The sequence below is a fragment of the Taurulus bubalis genome (assembly GCF_910589615.1).
Source record: "Taurulus bubalis genome assembly, chromosome: 2".
NCBI classification, from domain to species: domain Eukaryota; kingdom Metazoa; phylum Chordata; class Actinopteri; order Perciformes; family Cottidae; genus Taurulus; species Taurulus bubalis.
In genome coordinates, this window is record NC_136590.1 from 40220458 (window position 1) to 40245272 (window position 24815).

General features: G+C 45.3%; 2 protein-coding genes across 2 annotated transcripts in view; one reads left to right on the forward strand and one right to left on the reverse strand.

Moving 5' to 3' along the window:
• The window catches only part of rnf43 (ring finger protein 43), a gene marked incomplete at both ends in the record, with an annotated part of 66675 nt that extends 54101 nt beyond the window's left edge, over positions 1-12574 (reverse strand). Inside the window, one exon of the mRNA XM_079214136.1 lies at positions 12353-12574. Within this exon, the coding sequence (XP_079070262.1) occupies positions 12353-12574 (222 nt within the window). The remainder of the gene's footprint in view (positions 1-12352) is intronic.
• Positions 12575-19878: 7304 nt separating this feature from the next.
• supt4h1 (SPT4 homolog, DSIF elongation factor subunit) lies at positions 19879-21206 on the forward strand. Its single transcript, XM_079214151.1, has 5 exons — positions 19879-19979; positions 20277-20383; positions 20470-20525; positions 20756-20809; positions 20927-21206. Exons 1-5 carry the CDS (start codon positions 19911-19913, stop codon positions 20992-20994), a joined length of 354 nt encoding a protein of 117 aa, XP_079070277.1. The 5' UTR covers positions 19879-19910; the 3' UTR covers positions 20995-21206.
• Positions 21207-24815: the final 3609 nt, after the last annotated feature.

Genomic DNA, 24815 nt, shown 5'->3' on the forward strand with positions numbered 1-24815 from the left:
GGCTTACTTGTTTGACTTTTACGGCAAATCAATTATTAAATCTGATGAGTTGATTAGTCATGCTCTCTCCTGTTTATGGTCTTTCATCTCAAGTCATTTCAGACAGCCACATGCATTTTTAATAATAAAAGACAAATCAATCATGTAAATCTGGGGTGAAGTATTTTTACTCTTGTTTTCACACTGTGACCACACAAAAAGCAACTGAATGCTAACATAAAAAGGGATTATAAAAAAGATGTGTAAGTGGGTGAGGTACCTGCCAAGGACAGTTTAACCAACATGTGCATGTTCAAGCAAGGGGATTATGAGAAAGAGAGAGAATGGAAGGAGGAGGGAGAGGGATGGGGAGACAAAACAGGAGGGAGTGCTCAGGTAGTGCTGCGGCGCTGGGATAGGTTCTGAAGCAGAAACTGTGGCTTTGGCTTTTGGAAGGACTCCAGGGCTTGTAGTGCAGGTCTCCTTTGATAAAGGGCCACAGTATGTGTAAGAGTGTTGGGCTTCAGCCAAGGTACACAGCCTTTTGGTAATAGTTAACAGAGTGGGCAAACAGTGGAAGTCAGCAGCATGGAGGTAGGTCAGAGAACTGCAGTAGACGAACTGCTGCCCTCCCCTCCAGCCCAAACCTCCCTCCCTCTCAGATGGATCTGGCACAGCACTGGGACACTTGGCTCAGCTCCTAGCTCTTAGGTCTGAACTGGAGCTTCATCAACATGCTGTTGACTCACGTAGGACAAAGTGCTGCAATGAGCACTCAACAGGACTTTCTTCATAAAATGCGATGGGAAGTCAGCCCGGTCTCACCAAATGGCGCACGAACGACAGGACAACTTGTTAAGTCATTTAGCGTGAACAATACCAACACCATACTGACTGCAATGTAAACATATCTACGCAGTATTAAAGAAAGCGAGTTATGGCGGGTCGGCGGGTCAAACAAACACACGCCTGTGATCGAGACTGGTGTTTGTTTCCCAAAGTGCTGTTGAGCTATTTTGAAGTTACGTTAGTGATGTTTGTGATGCGTTTTCCGCACTTACATTACATTGCTTGTGTTTCACGTTGTTTGCGTTTCATGTCGTTTACTGTTTACATTTTTATCATTTTACGTTGTTAACATTTTCAAAAAAATGCATTTTACGTTGTTGACATTGTTCGCGTTTTACGTTATTTGCGTTTTACATTGTTTACATTATACGTTGTTTACGATTTACATTGTTTACGTTTTATATATTGTTTACGTTTTACGTCGTTTACGTTTTACATTGTTTACGTTTTACATTGTTTATGCCTCAAGTTGTTTTTTGGAGATGCTGTGAATACACAGATGATACGAAACCACTTTATCCTGGCTCGGGAACATTCCAAGCATGTACAAACACACAAGTGTGTGTGAAATGGAAAGAATGCACAAACCCCGAAGTTAATGGAGTGTAAGAGGGTGAAGATCAAGGCCCTTCAAACTAATGAATTTCCCCATTATCATTCAACTTTTAGTGCCGTCACCGTGCCGTTATTCATGATGAGATGCTCACTTCCTCTCATGTTTTACCGCTTCATTTTCATATTTATTATCACTGTATACAGCTATGAAGACTCAATGCCCTGGAAAATAAGATTTTGACTCACTGGCATGAGTGGAACATTATGTGTCATCTGTGTCCACGACTATTAGTGGCTGACCATGTCACATCTCATTTGGCAGAGATTACAAATCTTATGTTGTTTCTCTGACCACAATGTTAGCTTGTCTTGGTGATTCTTCATGGTCTAATTTACCCTGCCAGAGGTAGAAGTGCTACACTCGTGTGTGTGTGTGTTGATATATGTGTGTGTGTGCATGCACGTGTGTGTGCGCAAGCGCGCCTTGCTTTCAAGTATTCCCCGCAGTCCCAGACTGTCCAAGGCCTCGAGAGCGGCAGACATGTCATTACCCAATCCTCTGCCAACCTGCTGCTCTAATCTCAGAGTGAGCAGACCAAACACCAAACCACACACAGCTCTGCTTTAGTCTTTAGAACTGGCTTTCAGGGCTGCTGTGGTGTAATGCTGTGCTAACCCTAACCTAGGGCCCAGAACAAAGAGCAACACCATGCTCCACTCCGCTCCCGCACAGCAATCTGGGGGTTTAAATAGCAGCCTGTGAGGGACTGGGGCTTGGCAGCTTTGGTCACCAACGGACCGTCACAGAGTAAAAGAAGGAGCCCACATGACTGCATGCAGTTCTGCAAACATGCCTTGTTAGCAGTCGAGTACTACCTTTCTCGCTGCCGCCGAGCGGCTCCCACACAGAGGGTTAGCAGGTGAATGGCCCTGGTGAGACATCGCGGCCCCTGTTCTCTCAAATACAGACTGCCTTTTGATCCACCCACCTGACTCCCGTAAACCGCTGCACACCAAGGGCGGCTGACACTGAAACTGCCAGGATCTTTTTTTGTTTTGTGTTAGGAGGAGGCTGCAGGAAGCCTTATGTTGGAGTGAATGTAAATACACAGGTTATGTAACCCAGATTTAGATGATACCCCCCCCCTCCCCTCACCCCCCGGCTCTATCACTTCCCTCCAAAGTCCCAGTCTGTGGTCAAGGCCATTTGAAGAGAGAGAGCGAGAGCGATCTGAACTTATTCCAAGTGGAAAACCAACACAGCATGCTGGCATGGAAAAGCCAAGATAGCGAGGCATATTTTGAGCGAGTCCAGCAGTGAAGTAATTTGTGTTTCCGATGCCGACTGGTGTTAGCCGTTAGCGTCGGCTGCGCCACACTACGAAGGGTCAAACATGAGGGAAGTCGGCGACTGTCCCGGGCCGCTCTCAGAGCACCCTGGACAGCAGTCCGTCAGCATTCCTGCCGGGTGCCAAGGTATTTACTTTGGACAAGAGAGGGAGGCACAGAGAGGGACTGCTTCTAATTAGAAGCAGCCAGTCGGGAGGTCACGGCCAATCGGAACCAGGTTTCCTAGAGACGCACTCCGCTTCCGAGGACCGTTGGACGGCCCACCGGGCGCAGTCATGTTTGGGTTTGGTTGTTTTTGAGAGCGTGCAACAAGGTCACTGCACGGCTGGTGGCAGCATTGTTATCGCACGCTTCAAAGGAGTATATAGCTATGAAAGGGCCTCACGGTGGCTTCAGGGCCATAAAAAAACATTGTTAAGAGCATGCAGTCCTTAACAATCCTATTTGTGGAGAAATATTTGCACGCTACACCGTCAAATAACCAGCCTGCACACGCCTATTTTTGAGTTATTTGGGGGTTCAAAGCCAATCAATATATTTGCCCCCTCCGCCCCACAGTGGAAGGAAGAAGTGAGAAAAAACACAATGAAGCTGACTCAGTTATTCTGTCTTGATTATTGGACACTTCTGCAGGGTGAATGTGTGCCGACACCGGGATTCGAACCAAGGCATTTCAAGGCATGTAGCAGAAACAGTTCCAAATAAAAATGGCTACTGCGAGCCACCAGTCTGACCTCTAGTGAGCTAGCCGAGATGAATTGTGAATGAATGTCATCATCGCACATGACCAGTACTACCTGCGGACCTCTAGTCATTTGTGATAATTGCGGAGGTCGTCTGAGATCTTAATCCAGTCAGTCCCGCAAATCACCCACCATATTTCGCCAAACACAGAGGTCATGTGATAGTATTAGTCCCGTGATTTTTTTGGCCAAACTACTTATTTATGTTTTTTTGCACCGTTTTTAGTTTTCTCAGCGCATTTTTTCTGCCGCATTCCTGTTGACAATTAGAGGCTGCATTTGCAATTACAATTTAAAGTTTTGACACCATTTTGGGTGAAAATTCAGGAGGCTCATGTCGCTACACGACACAGAAACCTATTACCACACACACCGTGCCAAGAGGTCTCTCTGACATAATTTCTTATTTCTAAATCACATGAGGTCTCCTGGTAATACTAGTATTTATCAGCTTCCACCTTCAGTTCGGGGGGCAGGCACGGTCACCTCATTTAAGAGTAGACTTAAGACTTTCCTCTTTGATGGCGCTTATAGTTAGGGCTGTTTCAGGCTTATAGTTAGGGCTGGCTCAGGTTTGCCCTGGTCCAGCCCCTAGATATGCTGCTATAGGCCTAGACTGCTGGGGGACATTTTAGGATACACTGAGCTCCTCCTTTCCTTCTCTTCCTCTTTTCGCTCCTCTTCTTCACCTCTTCTTTCTCTACTTCTGGATAAATGATTGTCTCTTCAATGCATATTACTAACTCTACTTTCTTTTTCCATGGATTCGTGGCTGCCTGGAACCAGGGGGAGGACCCCGGTCCTCCCCCTGGCCCTGCTGATACAACCATGGCCCTGCTGATGCAACTGGCCTGGAGCCGTCCTGCCAGCTGCCATGGCCCTGCTTTCTCCTCCCACTGCCCCTGGGATGCCCCTCCTCTCTACCTCCTTCTGCTTAATGGGTCGTGGCTATCTGGATCATGGACCATGCATACTACTCATTATATGAATCATTTCTGTCACATTCATTGAATGTGCTGTAACTCTGTTACGTTATTCATTCTGGCCACATGACATCTATTGCTTCTGTCCATCCGGGGAGAGGGATCCTCCTCTGTTGCTCTCCCTCAGGTTTCTTCCCCTTTTTTTCCCTGTGAAAGGATTTTTACTATCTTTTTGGGGGAGTTTTTCCTGATCCGATGTGAGGTCCCGGGACAGTATGTCATGTGTACAGATTGTAAAGCCCTCTGAGGCAAGAGGACTTAGAGGAAACTCTCTCTGCAGGTGAGCGGAGACGAACACATCAGTTAAACACACTTTGTCTGGCAGACATACGAACCCTTTGTCTGATTCAGAAGCATGCACTTCCCATTTAGTCCAACTGAGAGAACAGACATCTATCATGCTGGCAGGCATGTGACTGGGAGTGCGATGGTCGGCCGCCTTCACGGCGAACAATCGTTCACCTTCCGCTCACACAGCAGTCGTCAGGAGCCGAGGGTGAAAAACACAGCTGTTTCAAGCCAAGCTAATTGTGAATTATATTTCTGTTCAGCGAGCTATATCAAGATATGGCTCCTCACTCACATCTGAAATCAGGAAGACAAGAGAAGGTGATGGTGAGGACTGACAACGCTAACGCCGCGACTGGAACTGAATCCCCAGGACAGAAAACGTGTTGTCTGGTTTACAGTTTAGTTTTTGAGTCTCGTTGTAGGTTCAGTAATCAACTGTGCGAGCTGAACAATTGGCAAGGGACACAGATACAGTCACACATCCGCATTTCCCGATTAAGTACTTTAAATTGATTAATCCTGAAACTTTCATGAGATCAAACCTCTGTCTACCATCGTCAGCTGTTCAAATTTAAAACCACAAGGGACTCAAGGGAAGTGGCAAATGATGCAAGAATCTAATCCAGGGTTACCGTTTGTAATTGTATATCTTGTTGATGTGAGCCACAGTCCACTCTCCGGAACAGAACCGTGTTAAGTGACTGCCAATACAAACCGCCGGCTAACTTCGTACCGAGCTCGTTGGGCGTAAACTTATCCTTTTGTATTTTTGGACTAAAGTGGCCAAACTGCACCCACAAACACAGCTACCTGGCTTCACTGCTGCCGAGTGTGTTACAGTGCTGCAAGGCCACAGTGGAAGGCCAATATTTCATCTAGTCTCAAGCCACTTTAGTGCCGTTTCACACTGATGCATTTGAGTTCAGCTTTTACAATTCAATAAATCAAACTCTGCATGCAGCACGGCAGTATGAGGACCAATATTGAAACCAACACTGAGGTCTTTCTGAGCAGAAGGCCACAAAAAAATAAAAAGCTCATAAACGGGACATGCCGTTTGTTGTTTGGAAGTGACCATGTGACTTCTGCGGACATAAAGCTTTTTTTGTCAGCAGCGTTATCTCCCTGGATCTGGGGTTACAATATGGCTTTTGTAGTCATGCAGCACTGAAAGATCTAAGTCACTTTGATCCCACTTAATAGGGTTTGGAAAATGATCTCAGTATGGGAGCTCCGCCTCCTGCACACACACACACACACACACACACACACACACACACACACACACACACACACACACACACACACACACACACACACAGGCTCACTCATGCTTGTACACACATACATAAAGAATCAGACCGTCGCACAGGTGAAAGCTGCTCTCCTCGCGGATCGTTGGGCTGAGCGTTCGAGCAGAAAAGTAGAAAATATGCTTCCACTCCGAAGACTTGCTCGCTGCAGATTCTGCTTCTTAAACAATATATGACGGCCACGGTTCCGTCGTGAACATAGCTCAAATAGTTTTTCAGCTTCACATACGGGAACCGTCGCTGGGGAGGTGTTATGGAAACACATAGCCATCGAACAAAATAAAACAACCCCCCACAAAAAAGAAAAGAAAATGTGACTGGAGGAACCACGGGGAGCCGGAGAGAGGGAGGGTGTTCGTCAGAGAGCATTTCTCTGTGGTATGGTGATGACTCTTTTCCTCCAAGTTCTCAGCGAACTAAGCGCTTCCTGCCTTTTGATTGCATGTAGCCATTTTTTCTTTTTGCCCTTGAAACTCAAGCGCATGCAATGAATTACAACCGTTTTAAAGAGCTGTCAAGAAACAAGAGAGGACTGGTTGGAGGAGAGGAGGTGAGGAGGAGGAATTCAAAGCCAGGCCGCGGGAGGAAGAGGAGCGAGACAGACAGAGAAATGAGAAACTGCAGAGAAGCTTCCGGGCCCTTTGATGTTAGCAAGGGGCCGCTTTCGACCACCGCAGGCGGGGCAGAAGAACCACTGAGGGACTTGATGATACAAATCTATATCTATGAAGTCATTTGGCTGAAACTAACAGGATATTACTTGTCCCATGATGAAACGGCGAATCATAAATTAGATTCCCAAATGAGAACCTGACAGTTGAGGATTCCATTCGACACCACATTGCAGTTTTACGCAATGTGTATGCAAATGTCGAGCTCATGGTGGCGCACGTCGGAGCCAATTTCATGGCAGTTGGCAACAGTTGGTAACAACAGGTATCGTAAGGATGACGCACGCTCACGCTCGCACGCCTCCGCCAACCAGTCGAGTTGCAGTTTACGTACATGTCGGCCCAAAATGTCACCACTTTTTTATTGTCCTATTTTAGACACCGTAAATGTCACAATCGGCATAGAAATTCAAGAGCGGATGGCAAAACCGGAAAGTTCCTCCAGCGTTTCACCGAACACGTTTTGTCAGTGAACGACGTTTTTTGAATTTTCCCGTCTTTATTTTGAGGACTTTTATTTTGGTGGATAGTTTGTTTGACAACGTATACACATGCATTCTTCCTTCACCTGGGGGAGAATACAGTCGCCCTGCCGTCCGTTGCAAAATGGTTCCTTTACAAATGTGGCCTTGATCAACCGGGCCCCCACGGCCCCCACGGCCCCAGTGGATCGGTTTCACCTGCGACGTTGGAGGACAGGTGCTTCACTTGACCTGCACCGACGGCGGGACACGTCCAGGAAGGCTGCACGAGATACCAATCTCAGTGGGAATGCAAAAATGCTGAAGCATTCTTAACTGTTTAACCCGACATAATTGAATTCCGCTGACCCTGAACACACCCTGGCCCCGCCTGGCCCTATGTCAGGTACGGTAACATCAAAGGAAAACCAACGCCTGTGTGTGTGTATGTGATTGCGTGCTCTTTTATAATCAGTGGTGACTCACTGCCTTACATTATAATGGATGCGAGGCTATACACGATGGCACAACTTAAAAGAGCCACGTTCATTTGCTGCTCCTCTGCTGCCCCGGTGGTTTCTCAGAGGTACACACAATGAAACGGCTCCAAAGGAACAGCAAGACAAAGCCTGTATCATTATCATTTTGGTTAAGTGTGTGTTTACGTGTGTGTGTGTGCACCATTTCAAGTTTTTCCACCACTTTGTCCGAGATCAAAGAACTGTGTGAATAAAAAAAACACACACACACACACACACACACACACACACACACACACACACACACACACACACACACACACACACACACACACACACACACTTTAACAAACAGGTTTTTGTTCGTTTCAGCCCTGATGTTCCCCTTTTCCTGTCCAACTCGCCCTGTCTGTGGGCCGGCCCGAGGAGAAGTTAAGTAGTAATGCCTTTACCATACTACATGTGTGTGTATGTGTGTGTGTTTGCATGCTCTAGATGTGCAACCCCTCTGCCCAAAAACAATCCGTACAATTAAGCATGGGAGTGTTTTGCACCCGAGCACAACGGCGACAGTAGCGGAGTGTGTCTGCTGAAGTAACTCTCTCTTGCTATTTACATGAGAGCGGCGAAAAGGACGAAAAGGACGAAAAGAACGCGTTGTGTAACGTCCATGAATTCCAGACCTGGTCTAATGACTTAAAAAGAAGGGGGCCGGCAGGTTAAGGGCCTCCCCCCTACCTGCCTCTCCCCTTTTCTTCCCAGTGCCCCGGGAAGCATCTCAGCAGCCATCTCCTGTGGAAGAGGGTTCGACTGCTTCCTGTGCTGCAGGTCGCAGCTCAGTCAGACCCCCCCCCCCCGCTCAGGAGGAGAAACAATTAGTCCAGAGCTTTGTCTGGAGGGGTCGGACACGCTTTGGGGTCTGTTCAAGGCGAGGGGCCAGAGGCAGCATGGAGAAGGTAGCAAGAGCGCAAGCGGTGCGGGCTGAACCGATGACCCCGCGGGGAACACGAAAAAAATATGACAAACTCGTCTCGACGATCAGGGAATTTGAATGATGTCGGTGGGATGGGAACTGAGTCTTGCAGCCAAATTCAGGCCTTTTCTGCTGCTGCACTCACTGCTAATGTATTGTGATTCGACCTGGAGGTTGTTCCAGATTCACTAAGAAGCAAACAATCGGAGGTTCCTCATCATATATTAAGCCCTTTTACGGTCGAGATATTCTTTCCCAATTCCCCTACATCCCTGTTGCTACGTATATACAATCTTCCAAGGATTTTGAAGTCAAACCCATTTTCTGATCCCATCCTGATGATTTCCACATTTCTCACTATGCTCACACAGCAAAGAGTTCAGAGATATAAACCCCAGGGACCCGGACACACTTCAGAAAAAGGGAACAAATATATGTTGTTGTTATTTCATCTATATCTGCGTTATGCCACGTGTACAAAGGCACAAGCTACGCGCAGCAGCATCTCCACATGAAGCGGCGAGGAGCCCCGGACAGGCTGTTATCTCATCCAGGGAGATAGGAAGTATGGACAGGAAATCTAGAGAGGGAGGGGGGGGGGGGCGAGGGCTCTATATGGGAAGTGCAGTGTAAACAGCCTCGGCTTTTTAATCATCCCGGCTCACGTTCGGAACTGGACGCGCTTTGATGTTCTCCCTCAGCGCCGCCTCCGCCCTCCCATCCCTCGTTCCCAAACGGGCCGTGCCGAAAACACGCAGATACCGGCCTCGAACGGTCGAGCCGGGGAGGCACTCTGCACCTTGTGGGACACTAGAGAAGGGAGACGAAGGAATGTGAAGTGCCGCAGAATTAACTGGTGTCCAGTCAATTGCCTGCCCTGCATTAATTATAGCTGATGTATTTAAGGGAGCTCTCAAAAAGGGTCAATTCAACATTTCAAAGTACAAAGACAAAAAAATACAGCGCGCCGAGGATGAAAAGGAAGTCAAGATGGCTATAAGCAAAGAAGAAAAAAGAAAAAAAGGTGGAGCCCACATGATGTCCTTTATGGCTCAATGCCCATTGGAGGATGAACTCCAAGTTCTTCTCTCAACAGAGGACAGTCCTCTCAAGTTCAAAGTTATCCCAGAAGCCTTTGCACTGCTCCCCTGGTCATAATGCAAGCTTCGTTTTGGAAAGGGGGGGCGGGGAGTCAAAATTCCTCTGCACTTGTATTTGTCCAAATAGCGCTGGCCGGACCCCAGCCAGTGTTCCAATGAACGTGTTCATTCAGAGGACAGGGCACACTTCCAGGGAGATCACAGTTTAATAGATCAGAGGGAGATGTGTACCAAAGCAAAGTCTCATGACTTTGAGGGGGAAATTGGGAATTCCTTCTCTCCCAGGCACTCAGAGCTGTGTTAGCAAACATTATCAAAACAGGATCGGCAAAAACATGCCATCGCCGAAAGGCTACAAGGTATCTGCACGGTTTGAAGTAGCAGCGAAAAGCTGATCCTTTGTCAAGGTTGAAAAAACACTGGCATGGTTTTTTAAATGAGATTTCAGTTGAACTTTGAATGCTGTATGCCGCTTTTCCTAGAAGTCTACTTCCGAAATGTTACAATTCTAATAAAATCACAGAGCGACCCAAAGGGTTCAGCGGGCCGACGTGTCGATGAAGATCAACACAGGGCCTAAATGACTAGTAATAACTGGGGCTTATGAAAAAGCATCTGTAGCGCTTCATAGTGATCCGGAGTGACATCTGGGGTCTGAGACTCCGACAGGGCCGGAAATTACACTTACTTAGGAGGACAACTTTGCTTTGAGGTCATGATAATACATGAACGGTGCTTAAAAGGGGACAGGTCACCCCCAAGAATCAAAAACATATTTTCCCCCTCTTACCTGTAGTTCTATTAAAAGATCCAGATTAGTAAACAGCACGGCAGGTAAGGGTGAACTACCCCGTAAACTCAGAGGAGCAATTAAAGAAAGAAAGAGGACAAAGACAGCGTGAGGCAGAGAATTTATCCAACTCAAACTCCTTTCTAGCCCCCCCCCCTCATCCACTGAAGACAAGAACATAAAGCGGACCGTAAAGCAGCCTGCAGAGGCAATGAGGACCTGTTGGAACAGGCCTAAGCTGCAACAAAGCGCATCCTGCAGCATAACACCACCTCTGTGCACTGTGGGAAACAGAGTCTATACCTCCAGAGCCTCGGACAGAACCACGATAAGTTGTCCAACTTTGAAGAAACAACTAAAACAGACATGAAAAAAAGTTTGATTGTGGCACTAGTGCACCTTTTCTTCACACTAAAAAAAAAGGAAATCCAGGCAGATTTCTCCTCTACAGTCTTGATCGTGACCCATGTGCTACTTCACAGTGCGTTATAACATATTTTTTTGTGCATTTCCTCTGCAGTACATTTTGTGTTTGGAGCGTGACAGAATTCTGCGCATGTTTTTTATGGGGATGAAGAAAAGCAAATAGATACATAAATAACAGGAAGTTGGTAATCCCAGAGAGCTGGATGTGTGTTTGATGTCACCTGTGCTGTGATAAGCATCTAACATGTTGTCAACGTCCCACATAGACAGACGGAGACAGAGGAGAAGCAGTGGCTGTTGGCAGTGTTTGGTACTGATGAGAAGCCCTGTACATCCTCATCAAGCGAGTCGAGATCCCGCAGCACCTCACACATGTGGTTTCTCCAGAGACGGTCAAATAAATTGACACAGCCGAGGGTTCAAGAAAAACCCCAGGAGCATTAATCCGCTCCTGAATCCTTAATATGCACACTGAATAGAGCACACTTAACAATTTCTAAAAATTGCCAAAAAAAACAAAACACTTTTGCTTCAATTACAGGTTTGCATGAGTCTAAACACGATTCTCTGAGTTGTTTAACAATCATCGGCCACACCTTGATATTAAAAATGTTGGAAGAGCATGAGATGCCAGGAATAGTTAGTTAGTGCAAAACAAAACTGTTGTGTTTGAAAGAGCACACGCATAAAAAAAGGCAACCTCAACCGATCCCATGGTTGAGTAAAAGAAAACAGATTGAACAACAAACTAACCTCAAAAACACCTTGGGGTTTGAGGAGTCACTACAGCGTTTTGATCGGCAACGGGTTCAGGTGTAAACATCATGACACAACATCAGTGTGTGAACTGCCTGCTCGGGCCAGAGAAACATGTGAGGCCGACAGAGGGACGGATGCACTTAAAGACAAGAAAACTCCTTTTCTTTACATCGTTAATATATATATATAAAATGTAACCTTTTTTTTTCTAATATTGAACATTGAATGGCATCATTTAACTCTCACGATATATTTTTCCAAATATATTGTTCAGTGGCCCATTTGTACAGTATGACACCTACCATAAGACAGTGTCAATGGGAGAGTCCATTAGGACCAATGCGAGTGTATATGAACGCAAAGGACTCCATGTGAACAAGGCTGCGCGTGAAGACTCGTCCACGTCGCTCATGCGTGTCTTTGAGCAAGGCACTGCATTCCTCACAGCGAAGAGGGGCGCTATTTACTCTCAGGAGGAGACAGGTTGGACGCTCGTGACACCGCTGTCCCACTACGACAGCAGGTCACGGTAACCCCGGTGCGGCGAGGTCCTCTGTTTAGTTGCGCTCAGATGTTTGGAGTGTAAAAATAAAATAAAACGTGTGAGGACTGGACGACGTGACACCTTACCTGCATTAGTTTCCCCTCCGCGTAGCCGGCGCTTCCTCCCACGAACACCCCCTCCAGGGTGATGGGCTTCCCCGTCGGCTCGTGGCTCAGCAGTGTCACCTTGATGACCGCGCGGAGGACCGGCCGCTCGGACTCCAGGCCCGGCTGGCCCAGCACCACCTGCAGGGCCGCCACGAGCAGCCACGGCCAGAGCCCGGCCAGGCGCCGCTGCGGGACGGTCATGGCCTCGGCTGGAGCGGCGGTGCCCGGCCGCACATGGTGGACTTCAAAGCAGGCGAGCACCGCGGAGAGACGGCCCGGGAGAATGCGTATGGGTCTGTGTGTACGCACACGTCCCACGTCCTTCTTCCTGCCTCGACGACAAAACAAAAAGTGCTAAACGGATACAATCCAAACTGTTACAGCCGGAGGACTGCCATCAGAAGTCGCGCGTGAATGTCCCAAAACTTCCATTCAGCACCGGAGTTAATACTCAAACTCTGCAAAGTTGTAGAGAAGCCTATCACCCCGGTGCCCTGCACGGGACACCGCGCGTTGTTACGGGGAGAAGGAGAAGAAGAAGAAGAAGAAGAAGAAAAAACTTCCGAGATGCAATAAGCTCGAGTGAACTTTTATCCAGTGTCGTTAATGAAAGACTTGCACGTTCAAAGGCGCCGCGAAGACACGCCGCGTTGTGCGCGAGCTTGAAGTGTGCGCTGGCTTCCAGCGGCCCGGTCTTCACGAGACAACACAAACACACGTCCTTGTTTGTAACGTGTTTCGGGCTCTTGTTGAGCTGCTGTATCCTCTCTCTCTCTCTCTCTCTCTCTCTCTCTCTCTCTCTCTCTCTCTCTCTCTCTCTCTCTCTCTCTCTCTCTCTCTCTCTCTCTCTCCCAGAAGAAGGGCAGCTCCTCTTCATCCGTATCCAAACTGTTGTTAATATGACAGCGTGTGCACCCTTCACTGTACTTTACAAATCACACTTTCACGAGTTGACAAAAAACACACACACACACACATCCCCCCCGCTACGTTTTTTGGATGTATCCACACACAAAGCAAAGAGCGACAACTTGAACTTCAAAGGCTGGCTTACAGGTTGCCGCCGCAAAGTTATAAGGCATGTTGACGGGACAGCGGTGGCAAAAAGTTGGGTAATATTTCTTTTTACTACCAAAGAGTTGCGAAAAATAATCCTCGCAGAAGTTGTTAAATTCAGCCGCTCTATCTAATGATTAACTAAAGCAAATGGACCGTTGCCTTGCTTCACTTCTAACTGGGTCTGAAAACCAAAGCGACTTCTCTAACAGACCCATCTACTTATGTCTTCTTTTAAAGCAACTCGCTGTGGAAAAAACTAAAAAACACACACACACACAGACAGACAGGCATTCCCCTGAGTTCAGTGCCTCCGCTGCACTGTAAGAAATTAGATACGATCCTCTTGAGAACACCCGAGGGGAAAATGAATTGTTTCTCAAAAATCCATCAACTGTTACGGGATAGAAACACTACAAAAAGTACGGAATAAAAGCGGTCCAAACTCCTCGTGAGCTCCATTTTAAGTGAATAACGTGGAGAGACACCGTGTACAGTTATGACACCGTCCCGAAAGTCTATACCTCTCGGACTGTCTCTCGCTCCCCTGGGATCTCATTGACGCTCTCTCTACCTGCTCACTGTGCTGCTGCCTTCATGTGCCGTCGGAGAGTGGAGCTTCATTGAAATGACGCACGTGTGCGACCAGATGTGTTTTGTGGAAAGCCTCGTGTGTGTTTCTTGTCACCTGGGTTTTTTAAAACAATGACAGAGGCCATGTAAACACATGTTGTTATATATACATTAGGTGTAATACTATTTGAATTACAGTCAAGGTGCGACAGGTATTTACTCCTGTTTTCACGCAATGCGATGTCAATGTGTAGTCTTTGATAATAAACAGCTTTATAATATCACCGTTGTCACGGCTTCGTTTTCAACCCCAAACTCTTTCTTGCATGTTGCAGAATTTACAAAATTGTTAAGGTAATAACAAAATAGGAGTTTCCGAGTGGCCTCTGAAGGCCACATTGCAGACTGAGGGCGGAGCAGCGCGCAGTCGTCGCGCTGATCAGAAACGAGCCGGTGGCTCCCTCTGGTGGTCACGGCGTACAGCACCAGCAGACAGCAGGCCACACGAGAGCAGCGGCAACAATAACAAATGAAACACACGAACACAGCTGAATGATCGGAAACACATTTCACTTTAATTATAATATTTATTTACACACTTGCCTTTTTAAAAAAACAGTTACAAGTTTTAAAAGTACAACCTTATAAGTGATGCAGTGAGAAATAAAAGGTTGGGAAATGCAACCACCACAAGGTCACCGTCACAATGCAGTTTTTTATAATTTAATGCAATTCATTCAACATTTTCACCCCCATTACCTCAGTTTGTTACAACAAACCAATTAAGGAATTAAAAGCAGACAGTAAGTCAAACACCTGTACACAAATGAGGAGAGGCTGTGTTAGCCCAACTGAAACAAATCTGAATAAATTATACTTCAAACAACAATTCTTTTAAATAATCACATTTTAGATACTATGTTAAAGATGCGGAGGTAAAAATGTGCTTTACAATGCATTTTTATTTTTTTACCTTGGTACAAGTAATTCCAAACAAAAAATAGGACTTTGACCGTTACTTAAATGTTTGTATTTTCCAAAGTCACTTACAATAAAGAAACACACAAATGTACAACAGAACTCTTTATACAATTCTAAAAATAAAAAGATTTAAATGTGAACACATCCACAGACTTTTGCACAACAACGAATCATTCAAAATAGAGATTAAAGTCTGGTAATAGTGAGAATTTAAGATCACATCCTTCAGTGAATCAAGACTCCGTTGCACGCCAAAACGAGAAATACTACCAACTGTCAGTAAACTTGTGTTTAAGTTTGAAGCCCTTCCTTCCACTAGTTTCATTCTGGACGTGCTCCCTAAATGTTCAATAATGTCTGTAAAGATTCGGTGTGCTCCATGTGCATGTGCTGCTCTTGTCCTGACTGCTGTCTCTGAGAGTCGTTAGCCTCGACACCTATAACCTCAGTGTCCTTTGCATCATCAACGGTGACCTTGCCAGAGCACAAAGGAAACATCAGCAAATAATGTACAGGTCTTCTGCTCTGCTGTTACACATGCTCTAATAAATATGAATACCCTATCAACTGTTTTAAAAAAAAATACACATCGAGGATGAATATTTCTATTTGCAAACTGCCAGACGGACGTCACCCAGCTGTTCGCCGGCAAAATGTCTTGTCTTTAGAAAAGAGCTAAATTCTGTGAGGACATCTACACTGTCTAGGCTTACCTCGCATATGGCATCTTCTGGCAATTGCTCAGCGAGTGACATCACTGATTCCCGCTGCTCTTGGAATGCGACTTGATCGGCTCTGCCGGTCACAGACTGAATCAAAATAGGTCCAGGGGACAAATGGTTAGATATCTCGATGCCGGCAGGGTTGTCACACAACGCCGTGTTAGCCGACAATGGCACGAACACGGGGCCTGGCTTCCGTGGGGTCACAACTCTAACCAGACTGCTATTGGGCGGAGTTTGCATCACCTCATCTGCAATCTGGAAAATTGTGTCCAAGTTAATGTCACATTTGTTCACCTCCTGCTGCTCCTTGGTTTTTGAGTCCTGGTTGCGGTCCACATGACGCAACATACTCACAGGATAGCTTGCCTAAAACAGTGGAATAAAAAGAAATGTTCGAGACACAGCACGTGTTCACAAAACACCATCCTCCTCGAGTCATCAATTACGTGACAGGGTAGAGTCCAATTCACCTACCTGGTAATAACTGAGAGTCGAGAACGACCCTGTCGGAAGCCCCCTACCTGCCATTTGGGATGCCACAAGGTTTGGATGGTAGCACTGGCAAACTTCAAGAAGGACAAAAGATTTTATTTGGGATTATAAAATGCAGGATTGGGGTTTTGGTGTTGAAACCTACACATTAGTATATTTTAACTGTATATAATAACTTTTCTACCCATTCTCCTAACAGGTCAACTGATGTCATGCTCACGTGGGGAATAGTAGCCAGGCTGATATTGCGTGTTAAAAGTGAAATTTGGATTTCCGCGGCTTGAGCAGGCCAATAAACCCTGCTGAATGTGCATGGCGTTGGAGCTGGAGCCCGCTCCGGTGGCGTAGTGCTGGCTGATAGATACAGGTATCGCTTTGTCTGTCACGAAGGTACTGGGCGACAGAGCTGCACCATGGCCCCTCGTCAGGAATCTCGGCGGGACCGGTGTCCCATTGTGAGCTGCCCGGGCCTGACCTCTGTTTCTATGGTACGGATGAGTCACCTCCTGATGAGGGGGGGTCATTAGGGAATCGCTGCCTGCAGAAACAGGGAAAAGGCAAAGCGTGACAACAACCTGTTAGACAGCAATATTGTAATAATGTAAATGCACTGGATTGTGTGATTAAAATGTCAATTTAGATGTACGCATCAGATAAAGTTATTTATAGTGATATTTAACGTGGCCCTGTCCACTGTAACACTACAGGGTAACGTGTGTGACCATTCCATTGGGGTTTTCACTATCTAAAGCTACCTCCCCACTGACAGTCATGCGGTGACACTCACCTCTTGTCACATCTTTATCACTGCCATCATAGTCCCCACTGAAGCGGAGGAATCGGCTTGGGGCCCGCTTTTTCATGTCCAGACCAGCTTGCATCATGGCCTTGTTCTGGACAGTCAGCCTCCTCAGACTCGCGACAAGCTCGGGGCGGTTCCGCATGAAATTCGGGTTGTAGAAATAGTGATACTGCACACAGTCCAAATCGCCACCGGCATCGTCTTTAGTGGTCATGTCGGCCTTCTTGAAGCCGTAAAGGTTGAGCTGGCGGACAAAGCTGGAGAAGTTGGTCGTCTTGAAGGCGTCTACGTTGTCCGAGGTGCTGCTGCTGATAGACAGGATCTGCTCCTCGAAGAGATGCTGATCAATGACGATGACCTGGCCCTGTTCGTTCCAGCGGATGGCAATATTGGCCGGGTTGTTCACCAGACGCCATAGCTTGGCTGGGAAGTTATTGGGGTTGATGGTCTCGGGGAGGGGACTTCCCCCAACATCCATTATTTGGCCTGTAGAATTTTGGGGGGGAAAACAAGAGGTAAAGTTAGTGAACCGGATGTGAAGCCTCGTCTGAATATCAGCCCAACCGTCATCTGTTTACGTTAAAAAACTATAGTGACGTTTGTCTGGGTTTGGTGGTCAGTCTTAGTGACACAGCCACCTTACTTCATAACCCAATAATCAAAATCAGAATAATTTATTGGCCAGGTACGTTGCACATACAAGGATTTTGACTCGGTGAAAAGTGCATAACAATAAACATAGACATAGAACAAAATAATACAAATATAATCAACACAGTCAACATAGTGCAATAATAGATAAATGGTGTATTATTGTCTAACTAACGGAACTGTGTCCTGGTTTTGGACCCTTTTGGGTCCTGCTACCGACAGGAAGTGCACCTGTCCCGGGTAGTTAGCTAGCTACTAGCTAACAACTAGCAGTGAAGTTAAGTTATAACAGCTACGGCTAACTGAACTGTCATAACATGAACGTTTCAAATAACCCATACCAACAACGACTTAGCTTTAAAATAACATCACTTATATCGTTATTAATAAGGTCAACTTAAAAAAAATGTAATAAATAAAATCGGACCAGAAAATGCTAGCTAATTTATTTAACGCTAACTGGTGAGCAAATTAGCATATGCGAACGTTAGGTCACCAATTAACGTTAACTGCTCTGTATTTTCAATTAACTTTGACACAGTGAGGTTCAGTAAAGTCGCATGAAATTGTTCCGACATAGTCATGTGTGTTTTTTGGGGGGGGGGGGGTTCACACCAAGAAGAAACTCCATGACGGGTGAACTGGGACTTTACCTGGAGCTGCAAACATGTCTCACTCTGGATTTCAGAACCGTTGAATGTTCCCGAACGGTTGAAGCTGCTGGAGTTTCAACGTTTATCACACGAGACACGAGTTTCTGGCACCAACCGCAACAGCGGCGTTTAGAGCTCGAGCGGACCGTTAACAACTCGCCTTGTCATAATAAACGTATAAAAGAAAACGTGCCCCTTATGCAGAATTGTCCCTTCATATGTTTATAGTATAATTCAGGGTACATTAAATCATTGGTGTTTACTAGTGACAGTATATAGAAGTGCTTTCTGCTGGTCAAGGTGGAGCTGATTTTCTTTGGGGGGTATTTTCTCAACAATGAAATCACCTTTTTAAAGATACAAGATGATTTCATGAAAAGCAGTTGTTTCAATCGCTGTCAAACAAATGCAGTCAAGTAAAAAGTCGTTTTTCACTCTGCAATGTATTCGAGTAACATAAGTACAAACGATCATAAAATTAGAATTCAAGTGTAGCAGTAACGTTACTTTAGTAATTTAATTTAGCTACTGTGCATCACAAAATAGCTACAGTTCCCTTATTTGAAAACTTTAAATAATTAGAATAATAAGGTAGCAAAACCTTCTTATGATGTTATTTAATTTAGATAGATGTCTGGATAGATGGATGGATATGCATGTGCCAAAATGTAGTAAAAGCAATTGAATGTGTATTTGGAAAACTTGCTGCATTGTATTAAACATCTCAGTATTGATCCAACATTTTCCATAAAAATAATAGTGCTAATGATAAGTGATATAACAACACAGTTTTAAATAGCAATACATTTAATAATACAAATAAAACAATACATAAAAACAGACAATTTAAAAACAGTTTAAAATGCATGTAATTACATAGATATTTTTTGTAAACAGATTGTGACTGTTGGTCGTTTAGTAACCATTTCATTTAACAGAAAAGTAATGTCTGATCCAGAGGAACACTTTTGTGTGTGGATCAAGGGGCTCTATCGTGGAGACAATCATTGCAGCATTATCAACAGTCAAGGGAATATACAGGATCTTAAAATGTAGCCCATGAGCAGTGAGTCCAAATGCTTGAATCTGTTTTGATTAAAGTTAGACATATGATTATTATTTTTTAAGTATCCAGATGGTCTTCAATTACGTATACAAATACATCCCTTACCCTTCCACTTCTAGGTCCATCCACCCATAATTATTTGTTTTGGTAATTAAACATCTAATATTCTAGTATAATCAAAACGTTTTCACTGACCTGGATCCCGATGGTTGAAATGGTTAAAATACATGTGCATGACCAAATAGATTAGTAAAACGTGTAGTATCTACATGACACATTCAGAACATGGTGGAACTACTATACAGTGTGTAATTATCCATATCAACTCAACCCGGATCCCTGTAACTGAAACAATTGCTTTAAATAATGGAGATTATAACGATTTTTACTCAGGCACACAATATGGACCCCTCCGCCGGGTTAACGAGGTCCTCGCAGTCTGTGACGTAATTCCCCGGCGACTGGAATTATTCAAAAAACATTCATCCGTTTTGATATTTCGGTAATACGAGAGTATTCTGTCCGGGAGCTGACCATAATGGCTTTGGAAACGGTCCCCAAAGACCTCCGCCATCTGCGAGCCTGTCTTCTATGTTCGTTAGTGAAGGTAAAACTTGTGAATGACGAGAAAGCAAACGCTCAAAACTAGCTTCCATGCTAACGTGTAGCCGCTTTATGGGCTGTAGTTTTTTCCACTTCTGTTGTGTCCAAACAAATAAACGTGAGCGTTATAGTAAGGTAATGCTTTCATGGTGACCTTGATTAAAAAAACGTGGTCTCGTTGCACCCAGACTGGTATGTTGGGTACGATAGTAGCTTGTATCCCACTTCACATGTTCGCATCCCTTCTTTCCTCTTGTTGTGGTCCTGGACTCAAGCTCCCTCTCCTCCTTGTCCCCTTTAGACCATCGACCAGTTTGAATACGACGGCTGTGACAACTGTGAGTCGTACCTTCAGATGAAGGGGAACCGGGAGATGGTCTATGAATGCACAAGTTCCTCATTCGATGGGTAAACATAGATTTAGCATTGATTATTTAAATAAATATATAAACCTTTCAGTTTTCTGTATGTTTACCTTTACTGCCTGTCCACAGTGTGGTATCCATGATGAGCCCCGAGGACAGCTGGGTAGCTAAATGGCAGAGGATAGGTAAGGATGTGTGCCCATACGAAAAGCTGAAAGCGGCATGAATCACATTTTTGACCAGGATGGAGTAGAGGAACTTCTCAACACGGCACCAAAGACGAGAAAAAGTCTCAGCATGATGTCAATAAGGATCATATTTACTCTATAAAAGGATGCATGCAGTTTTACAGTTGGCAAACACAAACTGCTGTCATGATAAATAACGTGTGTGTATTTCTTGCTCCATCCTACAGGCAACTTCAAGCCGGGTGTATATGCAGTGTCAGTGACCGGCAGACTACCTCTAGGTACACTTTACCTAAACTAGGCTGCTTCGATATGCGGCAAACTAAATGTTTGACTTTTTCTTGATTTGGAATTCCTTCCTTTATTGAGTGTTGCATTTTTTTTTTCCTCGTCTGAAGGTGTGGTGCGAGAGCTGAAAAGCAGAGGAGTGATCTACAAATCCAGAGACACGGCAGTGAAGACGTAAAGCGGTCTGTTCAGCCCCTGCAGAGCAGGAGCAGACTGCAGGACCAACTCCAGACAGAAGGAACAACAGGGGGACTGTGTTTGATCACGTCTTAAGCAACTGCCCTTCAACTGTTCGTTTGTGTTTGTTGTGAGATTATAAATATTAGCATTGGCGTTTTGAGGGGAGAAGTGGGTATTTTTATTTCTTTGGATAATTGAGGAAAAAAATAAAGGTCGTTTTTTTTTTTATAAGAAATGTGAGTAATTGTTTTTAGCTCAGTGTGATGTTTGCTGATTCAGGGACAGTGAATTGGCGTGGGTGTTTTAAGGTGACAGCCAGAAATTGGCACTAAAAACGTCTCAATACACTCCCCCTAAAGAACTAGTAACAAACAAAACCCATCGAGGTTCACAGTGTATCTGTCACACATGTCCTTCACTCTGTGTCACTGCCCTCACCACACAGCAACACAAGTGAAATTATGAAAGACATGAGCCCTCATTTAGAAGTGGATGTTTTTTGTGTGTTTTTTTCAGTCGTGCTAGCAGCGACTAGTTCTCGGGATGTCGGTCAATAAGTCCAACACTTTAGTCCAAACTGAAATACATCAACTATTGGATGGATTGCCGAGAAATCTGGTTTGAGACATTCGTGTCCCTAGCAGGATAAAATTGTAAAACCTTTGGTGATCTCAATCCCTGATCAAATCCCTCTACTCCTTTGGGTTATGACCAAATACTTGCACAACTAATTACATCTGCTCCTGCAGCTGTGTTCTTGTTACTATACAGAATTAAAATCACAACAGAACCACGGTTCAGATCCTCGTCTCAATGTCCCACTGAACCAAGAAAGGTCATCGTATTCGCAGAGAATCTCCGTCGTCTGCTGACTGAACACCGGAGATAAGGAACTAAACGGTCTCATCACCTTTCCTTCTGTACAAACACTAATACGACACCCCCTGCACTTATTTATTTGGGTCACAAGGTGGTGCTTTACACCAAAGTGCTGGAATTACTGGCAGTACCAAACATGGCCAGTAGTGGGAACCATCAGCCAAGCTTCACAGTGACTAGTTGCATTATTATCACCTATTGTCTCTTATAAATAGTTTCCCCAGTTAGATTTAAAATGTGACTCCTGTTTCATTGTACAATCGTCTGTAATAACATCCGAGGTTAGTAGGTATTGCTAGAGGTTAGGGTTAGGCATTGTCTAATTAACTATAACCTGGCGGGTCACGCACACAGAGGACTCCTTAAATCTCTGGAAGTGAGCACAGCGAGCTCATGCTATTGTCATTATTATTATTAGAACAGGGTTTCACCAGGGTTTGCACCTGGTGCACCTGGTGCACCCGCATCACGATTTACAGATGATAATTGCCCCCCCCAAAATGTAATTCATATTTGTATCCCCAGCAGAGAGGACACATTCAGCAGAATGACAGTCAGTGTTTCTGTGAGACGAGATACAGGAATGCTGCCCCAGTGTGCACAGGAACATCTCTCACTTTACTTTTCTAGATACTAATGGATCAGAGGTGGAAGAAGGACACAACCTATTTTCTTTCAATTTTTTTTTTAACTGTACTTATTTACTAAATCAAACATTGTTAGGAGGGATCCATCTCTGCAACCACGCTGTGGCCCGAACAGACCCAAGGCCCGAAACACAACAGTTGAGCCTCGTCCTGCACCAACGCCGACTTCCTCAGACTGCAGCGGAGGATGCAGGATGCGGCGGAGTGGAACATGTAGATCGCTGTCGACCCTTCTGCAGGCCGCAACACCGGAACCCCGTTTCCACCTAGAAGACTCATTCTAACACATACAAGCGTACAGAGGAAATGAGCTCTGTAGATGAGTCAGGGTCGATATATACGCACGTTTTATAAAAGGTTCCAAATATAATTGCACATCTCTCTTGAGAAACCGTGTCAACACTTTGAAATGGTTCATTGGCGATTGGCTGCGATCGTTTTCTCATCAAGCCCAACAGGAAGATCCGCACGCAGAGGCCCAGTGTTGCTAAAGAACTCATGTGGTGTATTTGTGATCTCATGTGGTAATTGTTAAAAATGTCTCAGTTCACTTTTTTTTGTGTGCAAACTGCTGCCACATTAAGGACAAGAGGACAGCTTTTAATGTGTGATGTGTATGTTTCCATTGCGTATACACAGTATGTAACCAAGCATTATTCACAGTATTTAGTTGTGTACTGACAACAAATCAAACATGCAACTCATCTGAGTTTGCTGGTGTGAAGCACTTCATGAGTGCTGTATGAACAGAGTTGGTTAGTATGATGGTGTCCTGTGTGAAAGTGAGCGAAAGGACACATTGTTCGGTTCCCTTTGTGTTTGTGTGACGCAGCTCAGGTGGACAGAGGCCCCGAGAGCGTAAATAGGAAGTGCGAGTGTCTGTTTGATTCATCTGTTCAGGGGTTGTTTCTCCATCTTGTGTTGGAATAACCCCTGAGAGTCAGAGCAGGAGCACGTAGGTATGAAAATGATTCTCGCATGTGCAGCCGCTAAAGAGTTTATCATCTCGCAGTGTGAAGCGATTCTCGGCCCAATTTTAGAAATCCCATACCCATCATGCTAGTCTGTCTGGAATGAGGATGTTTTACAAGTAAAAAAAAAAAGAACAATGTCGTAATACAGGACCCCAGTAACCTCCATCTCTTCTTTTATGATAAAATATGAAATACAGTTCAATCTCAGATTTTCCTTACTCCAAAAAAACCTGGCGGATCGGGGTCACGCACACAGAGGACTCCCGAAATCTCAGGAAGTGAGCACAGTGAGCTCTTGCTATTGTCTATTACTATTGTCATTGTTATTATTATTAGAGCAGGGTTTCACTGCACCTGGTGCTGATATTAGTTACAAAGCAGTCAACCGAGGCTCAGGTTGTTTACTCGCTCCCTAAACTAAAAAATTAAATTCATAATTAATCAGCCCAGGGTACGGGGCACAGAAAGATGTGCATGTATGGAAGCAATTCAAAAGGGCCGCATCACGACTTACACATGAGAATTGCTCGCTTTACTTTTCTAGATACTAATGGATCATGGAGGGAGGCCCTGAAGTAAAGATAAACAAACTACAAACCAATTATCACAGTTATTCAAATGTAGAGAAGACGTCTCGTTCTTTCCATCACAAGAGGAACAGAGAGTATAAAGTGGTTGGAGGCAGTTTATACTCAAATGAGAGGGGTTTTTACTCAATGCAAAACTGAGCGCTTGAGTGGACGAGAGGCCTTTTCTGCTATACGTGAAACAGAACGACTCCACACCAAAGTGCAGTGTTGTATCACTCCCCCCTCGTGTGATTTGAACCTGTGTTCTCTTCAAAACTACGTGTGGGTGAAGTCCTTTCACGAGAGAGACGCAAACTAAAAACAAAACCGAGAACTGACTGGGCTCGGCGCTGCAAGACTTCCACAACCACACAGGCATTGCCAGGAAGGCTCTCAGCTCCGCCCGCCGCACCAGCGGCGTCTGAGCGGAGAGAAAAGAAGCGCGCCCTTCGTCTTCGCACTCACAGAAGGGGACACGCCACGGCTGCAGCGATGGCTTTTGCCCTTATTAGGATATATCAAGGCCTCAAGCTGCAGGGGAGGAAGATGAGGTGTTGAGGTTCATAGGCTGCTCGGTGAGCTCTGTTAAGAACAAACAGACAGACAGACAGCGAGCGGAGGCGTCTTCGACTCAGTCTTGGATTGCGCTCCGTCTGAGGGATAAAGTGGAGATAGGGAAGTTAAAGGGGATGTGTTCAACGTGGGGGATGGACATTATCAACCGAGGGCCACACACACACACACACACAC